At 33.9% G+C, this 7,961-nt stretch overlaps 1 protein-coding gene across 1 annotated transcript; it reads right to left on the bottom strand.

Annotated features, from left to right (window-relative positions):
- Positions 1-1,739: 1,739 nt before the first annotated feature.
- On the bottom strand, positions 1,740-6,951 carry LOC149479135 (uncharacterized). The gene is made up of 6 exons (XM_089708891.1): positions 6,882-6,951; positions 6,638-6,787; positions 6,196-6,396; positions 4,301-4,413; positions 3,625-3,786; positions 1,740-2,217 (listed from the first exon to the last, which is right to left on the bottom strand). The coding sequence occupies exons 2-6, from the start codon at positions 6,648-6,650 to the stop codon at positions 2,149-2,151; spliced, it is 558 nt and encodes a 185-aa protein (XP_089565017.1). The 5' UTR covers positions 6,651-6,787; positions 6,882-6,951; the 3' UTR covers positions 1,740-2,148.
- Positions 6,952-7,961: the final 1,010 nt, after the last annotated feature.

The following is a 7,961-nucleotide window of genomic DNA, read 5'->3' as shown; positions in this document are numbered from 1 at the left end:
ACCATCAAGAGTTCTTTGGTTGCTACGGTATGGTACAAAATATATTCAGTTCAAGAAACTACACCACCTATTTTTAATACATAAACAATCCAAAGATTGGTAGAGCCACCAGGCTCTATGTACACTAATATTATAAAGAGGAAAACTTTGTTTGTTTGATTGTAATTAATAGGCTCATAAACTACTGGACCGATGTTAAAAATTCTTTCACCATTCGAAAGCTTCATTGTCCACGGACCACGAGTAATATAGGCTATATATCATCATGCTAAGACCAACAGGAGCTGAGTAATGCGGGTGAAACCGCGCGGCACAGCTAGTCGCATTATATACCGATAAGGCAGCCTATTTACGTATTAATAGTTTTTTATTTTATTTATCATTGTATTTGTGAAATAAGTGTCTTTTAAGAGAATCTATCTATCCCCCCCCAAATAGATAACACATCTATATAAACTAGCTTCCGCCCGCGGCTTCGCCCGTGTGGTGTTTTTTCGCGATAAAAGGTAGCCTATGTTCTTTCTCAGGGTCTAAAGATTGTCTGTGCCAAATTTCATCAAAATTGGTTGAGAGGTTTAAGCGGAAAAGCGTAACAGACAGACAGACAGACAGAGTTACTTTCGCATTTATAATATTAGTAGGGATTGTGTTTATGTTTCAGACAATTGCGGCAATGGCGACCTGTCTTGCAGTAGTCTTTCAGTTTCGCACCGTCAATTGATAAGTTTTTAATTAAGAAGAAAAACCGGCACAAATAGAGTTCTATTTATGCGATCAAATAAAAATAGGATCGACTTAGCGCCATATTGTGACGTTATAGCTGTTAAATATTTGTTTTTAATATTCGAGTCAAGTTATAGTTAGGCAAATAATATTATGATTAGTTAGAAACACAAGTAATATTGTTGTTTTGAATTTGCATTCACTCTTTCGCAGTTGTTATTGTTGTGATTATCAAATAAATTGAGTGTATAATAATAAAAAATAAAATGGCGCACATAAACTAAGTGTAGTTTTGCTTTTGATAGGATAGAAAAGAAGTATGTCAGATCCCTTATGAGTGTATAGTTATAGCTAGTATATTATTATTAGTCTGTGGTTATAGACATAAAAAAATTTGATTTTTTTGAATAAAAAATATATTTATGTATTTGTGTTTTTATTTTCCTTTCTTTTATTTCAAGTGAATGATTTTTTTCACAATTAAATGCCTATAATTTGACAAGTCACTAACTACATGACATGAAATGGTAAAATCTTGGTTAAATATATTATTTTAAACATTTTGATTCAAATTCTAATAAAGTAAATAAATAAGAATTTTGAAGCTCTGCTTCGCTTAATAAGTTATAAAATCGGTCTAGTTAGTGACTTTTCACTTTATGGGGACTATTTATTCAAATAAAATACATAACATGTAGATAACTCTTTATTGCATAAAATACATAATTACAAACAACACAAAATTACACTTTATTAAAATACAAAAAAAGTCTGAAATAGCCGTAAGGTTATAAGCGTAAAGTTCGCTACTAACTCTTTAAAGATACAAGTAATAAATCTAAGCAAATTATGTAGCAGAAGAATAAGCAATTCATAAATTCGTGACTCGAACATTGATGTATTATTACTACGTATAGAGAGCAGAGAGGACACCACAAACAAAATCTGTGCGACAAGCGCGGTGCGGGACGCGCGTGGGGCGAATCATAATTATACGAAGATTATTCCTTTCCTTTGCATTTTGCTGTATTGAATTATTAGTGCAATATCTCAGCACACATGAAGGTATTTTGAACAGAGCAATAGTACGTGTTGACGCGGCAAGCGGGGGGCACAGCTCGGCACAGACTAAATGAGTTTGTGACATTTGCCTCTAACTCGTGTTACAAAGAGTGTAGTAGCGACGCCCTCTCTAATGGACTCAAATAACATAAGTACATACACGTTATTTACAAGTAGGTACACAATCCTGAAAATAGCAGAATATTCGAACACCAAAAAAGCCTCGATGTGTAAAACCACAGACTAATAATAATATACTACGTATACAAATAAAACATTTCAATAGCGCGATTCAGAAGCGATGACGTCATCTTTTGTTTTTTCCACGTATTTCCAAACGAAATCACCACCTTCTTGTCTTTCTTATTGTTTGTTGGTTGATGAGTTGAATTGAAAAATTATAGCGAGACCTGTCGCTATAGCCGAGATTGTCTGTAATAAAACGTGAGTAAGATCCCAGAGCCGTAAGACACAACTTATTTTCTAAAGCATATAAGTTTCGGTTCACAGTAATCGCTAGTGTACTTTTTAATATCAATGTTTGTGGAGCAGTGACACCTGCGCCACCTGAGCCAAAACTTTTATCAGACGCTTTAAAGCTCCAATAAATTATTTTTATTTATTTTTAAATGTCAGATTTTTTGATATGTTATTAAGATAACTATTACAATATTATATTTAATCAGTCAGACAAATTGCAATGACCAAATATCCGCTAAACACCAAAATTACTCAACCATGAGTATGAGCGCTACTATACTCTGTCCATTATATTATTTGCTTTTTGACAGCTTCACGCCTATGTATAATTGTATTGTCTATGTTAAAATGTCATACAAATAATTATCGTACTTCATGGACAGGTCCCGCCCACTTAGTGATGCCTACACAGAATTATTCAATGATGGGTCGATAGATTAAAATAATCGATAGATATACTCTGTAAAATATATCCGATACAGAAAAACTCTTCTATTATGTTATATAATTTAAACGTAAAGACAACCAAATTGTAAGATAGAAACCAATAAATAATAAAATATTAGTTAAGTTTAGTTTTAACATACAATGCATAGATATGTGGTCTTATTATTACATATCTTATTAGTACGTTTACGTTGTAATTATTATTTACGTACCTGATTCGATTTATGATAATATTTTGAATTTATAATTGAAATGGTATCACAATCGATAATCTTTTGAACATCACTTCTGGTATCACCCGTCGAGCTGTCAAAAAGCAATTCTTATAGTGGACAGACTATAGTTTAATAAGAGACCTTGTTAATTGTTTTACATCTTTTGTTTCCTATCTGAACGCTGATTCATGCTTACTCTACAGGCCGATTTTACCATCCTTGGTTAAAACTCGTCCAATAAAGTATTACTCGATAATATTAAAATGTGTGCCTGTAAACTGTCAAATACGGGCAAAGAATACATTTTTGAAATAGTAGTTTAATACGTTATGCGACAAATAAGTTTAAACCAAGGATTAAAAAATCAGCCGTACGTCTTATAAGAAAGGAGGCACTGAGAAACTTTTAGCCTATAAAAATTCATAATGGTCAAAGGTTTTCTTGCGCTATATGACCATATACGAGACTCAAGAAACATTATATTCATTTATCTGTACGAATATTATAAAGCTGAGTTTGTTTGTTTGAACGCGATAATCTCAGCAACTACTGGTCCGATTTGAAAAATTCGGTGTTAGATAGCCCATTTATCGAGGAAGGCTATAGGCTATATATCATCACGCTAAGACTAACAGGAGCGGAGCAATGCGGGTGAAACCGCGCGACACAGCTAGTTTTCACATAATAATAACAATACCGTAGCAACCAAAGAGTTTTTCATGGTGAAAATTCCGAGAGGAGTGCAGTAAGCTTTCTCAAGTGCCAAATCCATAAAGATGTCCAAATGTTTTACAACTTTCTTCCCAAGGTTATAAGAGCGATTTTTGAACTGTTGTAACGTCTCACACGTAGTTTCTACCTGAAATATAATATTATAATCATTTTTTTATATGTGCATTTTGAAAATTTATGTATTTTATGGTACCTACGTTTTACTAAGAAACTATGTTTTTATATTAGAACTAGCGGTCCGCCCCGGCTTCGCCCGTGGTACATATGAAAAATAGATGTTGGCCGATTCTCAGACTTACCCGATATGCACAGAAAATTTCATGAGAATCGGTCCACCCGTTTCGGAGGAGTATGCAGACTAACATTGTGACACGAGAATTTTATATATAAGATTTACTCATATAAGTTTGTGCTCTGACAATATTAATTATAATGCGTTTTTAATTTAAAAAAAAATATTCTTATTACATATAAATAGAAAAAAGAGCGTGTGTGCCGAGCACACTTGTCAGAGGTGAAACTTCTTTGGCAAGATATAAAGATACCAAAATCGTTGCCTTACTCCATGACGTGACAGTATTGCCATGACCTGGAAATTTTACTCTCAACGCGAAAAAAGAAGTTTCAACTCAAAAACTTACCTCATTGTAGATGTGTTGAAATGGTTCGGTAAATTGTATCATTTCTATTAAGTGCACAACATCGATTATCACCAAAATCGTTATGATTATCAATTTGTCCGTTAATTCCTTATCTGCGGGTTGAAATAATAATTATATTCTTTCTAATTAGTACCTAAGTATTATTAATTAGTTCAGAAATTTATATATTACTAGCGGTCCGCCCCGGCTTCGCCCGTGGTACATATTTACGTTTTCTCTACACAAAAACCATCCTCGTACTTCAAGGAATATAATAAAAAAAGAATTATCGAAATCGGTTCTGCCGTTCTCGAGTTATGCGCTTACCAACACATTTTGCGATTCATTTTTATATATAAGATTATCTACAGTAGGTATGTTAAACAAAGTTTTTTGGGCAACTAGCTCTATATCTGCAACACAATGTTAAGGAGCGTTGAAAATCATAGGTCAGTATTCAGAAAAGTAATATACGATACGCTTAAAATACATGTAAGTAGTTTTCATGACATTTTTGTAATGTAATTTCATCAATTCATACTTGTAAGTTAGTCAGCATTTTCTAATAAATATGCATTTTATCTCGCATAATATTATGTTATACAGGGTTGCCTACTTGTAAAACACTAGCAACCTCGCAGAACAAGATAGCTAACATCATAAGTAACAACATTTGTTCTACGACTTGATAATTTGTTAGATTTTATTTTCCTACAAAAATAAATATTCCTTTAATTTTATGTTTTAATCACTACATAGTATAAAACAAAGTCGCTTTCTCTGTCCCTATGTCCCTTTGTACGCTTAAATCTTTGAAACTACGCAACGGATTTTGATGCAGTTTTTTTTTAATAGATAGAGTGATTCAAGAGGAAGGTTTATATGTATAATAATATCCATTAAATAGTGGAAAAGTACTGTTATTTTTGAGGTTTCTAATGTGATGTCGTAAAAAATTACATTTATTCCGCTTACATTGCAAACGCAGGCTGAACCCTACGAGTTTTATCAAAATAATGTACTAAGTATTTATACACATTGAAAAGGTTTACAGAAAAATCCGCGATGGTATATATGTCTATCTCTTATGGATAACCCACAATAACTTATTTTTGTCATTTACTTTTTACGACAAATAATGGCTAATTTTCGAAGCGATTTTAACCAATACAGCATTAATCCTTAACCAATTAAATACCTTGAATACATTGTTCATTTTATATAGATCTATATGGCCCTTTACACCGTATAATTTAAGTGAATATTTTCGAAGATATTACAGATTTAAAAATTGCGGGACGTAGCGTTTGCGGCGGTACCGGCCGGCCGCCCGGCTATATATTTTATACCCGTGCGAAGCCGGAGCGGGCCGCTATGTTTTTATATTGTACAACGTTCACAGTTTTTCTGCAGTGTATTTAGTATTAGCATTGCACCCGTGCGAAGCCGGGGCGGGTCGCTAGTAATATTATAAACTCTACGCGCATCCCAAAAAATACGTAAACAAGAAGCGAACGAGAGGGGGAAGGGGGCGTCGCGTCGTCCATCCGATAATGAATAGAACATAGACTTACAAATGTTAGGAGAGTACAATAAAAGCTTAAAAAATCATTTAAAGATAATTTATTGCGTTATGCCAATAGTCGTAGAACAAATGTTGTTACTTATGATGTTAGCTATCTTGTCCTGCGAGGTTGCTGGTGTTTTACAAGTGAGTGATATTTTTTAAATCGGCAAACACGAATTATTTAAATAATTGAAAAAATTCGATCACTAGGCGGGATTCGGACCCGCGTCTTTTTGCCAAGCCGTAAATAGTAGGTACCTATCTACGGTCTGAATAATTAGAGGGAAACCTCTACTCTCAGATATTAAAAAAAAATATTCTAACTTACCGTCTCTAAATGAATTTATAATAGCCATATATACGCCAAGAGCAAGTCTATAAGCATATAATATGAACATGAAGGTGTACTTTAATTCATTGGCTTTATTCGCTCGCCTGTAGATGGCGATAGTGGACCAATACGAGTGGCAGAGCACTCGCAGCCTTCTGGACAGAGACCACGCGAACACTTGGGACTTCGGCTCTATATCTAGAAATCAATGGGAACTTTAGTTTATCTTTCAATATATTAAGTGAAAAAACTAGCGAAAGCAATTCGAAAGAAATAGGCAATCATATATTTTTTTTTAATACAACAACTAATAATAACTAATTGAATACTCCAATAACAACAATTCTTTATTCTATTTATTCACATTTAAATTTAAATTATGTTAAATATACGATGAGATATCAATAAAATTACTGTTAAAACGGAGCTAAATACTAACCTTTTCCAACCATTTCGTAAAGTCGCTGTAATTCTTGGTTAATAATTTGTAAAGAATTCCGGATTTCCTCGTAAAATATAATCAGGCGAATCTTGAACGCAAACAGTAACAGAGTAACAAATTGTACGATTACAAAAATACATTGCAATTCTAGAAAAAAAAAACATGTTTATTAAAGAATTATAATGAGTAATTTATAAATAATAAATATATAAATAAATATTATGGGACAATTTTCACACACTGCAAGATCTATGTTCATCACACAAATATTTGCCCCGGGTGGGAATCGAACCCACGACCAGTTGCTTGGAAGGCAGGGTCACTACAAACCAAGCCAAACGGACAGTCACTCAATTAATTCACTTTCACAGTGTATATTTTTATTAATTAAGGGCCTATTCAAATAATTCAACCTACAGCGGTATCCGCTACCGCCCTGGGTAGCGGTATCCCGATAGGCACGCGATTAAATCTCACGTAGTATTTTATAGAGACTCTAATCGCGTACCGATCCGAGTACGGTAGAGAACAGCCGACACCGCTTATACCCGCGGCGGTAGCGGATACCGCTCTAATCTAAATAGGCCTTATATTTTTTTCATTTTCTTTAATCCTTTAATCTTTTTTTCCTTTAATCTTTTTCATCTATTCTTCCGTACATCTATGCTCAGAAATTGTAATTGTTTTTAATATTATTAGGAACGATTTTTGAACTGAAAACTTCTTTAGCGGCGTTGAGCACTTTTTCTGTAATGGGTATAAAATCTTAAACTCGCGTCAGGACACGTGACCTGATCGAAAAAGCGTAAAGCGCGTCACACACGGTAAAGATACTATAATATTTTATCTTAAGATACTGTTATATTTTATATTACAGTATCTTAACGCATCCGGTATCAGCGTTCGGACCATCATTTTTCTTTTTGTCATTGCGTACTAAGACTTCTGTAGAACCGCCATCCTGTTACAAATGACGCGAAATTTTGTGGGTCATTTGTAACAGGATGGCGGTTCTACAGGGGTCTTAGTACGCAATGACAAAAAGAAAAATGATGGTCCGAACGCTGATACCGGATGCGTTAAGATACTGTAATATAAAATATAACAGTAGGTATCTTAAGATAAAATATTATAGTATCTTCACCGTGTGTGGCGCGCTTAAGACGGATGGATATCAAACATGCTCAACGTTAATAATCAAGTTTTCACTTCTGCCGGCACTCCCGGAGTGCAACCCGGCTTTTTTTATAAATCCAGGATTACCGATCGAGACGTTTATTTATATGAATTCTGTACTTACGCAAAGGTTCGAATAAAACCA

This window comes from Colias philodice, chromosome 21 (assembly GCF_061535455.1).
Source record: "Colias philodice isolate Cphi_HAF_F1 chromosome 21, ilColPhil1 Martin Lab GWU primary, whole genome shotgun sequence".
Lineage (NCBI taxonomy): Eukaryota > Metazoa > Arthropoda > Insecta > Lepidoptera > Pieridae > Colias > Colias philodice.
Note: the sequence above shows the minus strand (reverse complement) of the source record. Positions and strands in the feature narration are given on the sequence as shown.

What these genes read in the sequence shown, in the direction of transcription:
- LOC149479135 (XM_089708891.1), bottom strand. An exon ending in TATAAATTCATTTAGAGACG is followed by an intron (nt 4,414 to 6,195) that starts GTAAGTTAGAAT and finishes TTCAACCCGCAG; the next exon opens with ATAAGGAATTAACGGACAAA. An exon ending in AAAACTCTTTGGTTGCTACG is followed by an intron (nt 2,218 to 3,624) that starts GTATTGTTATTA and finishes GTTTTATTACAG; the next exon opens with ACAATCTCGGCTATAGCGAC.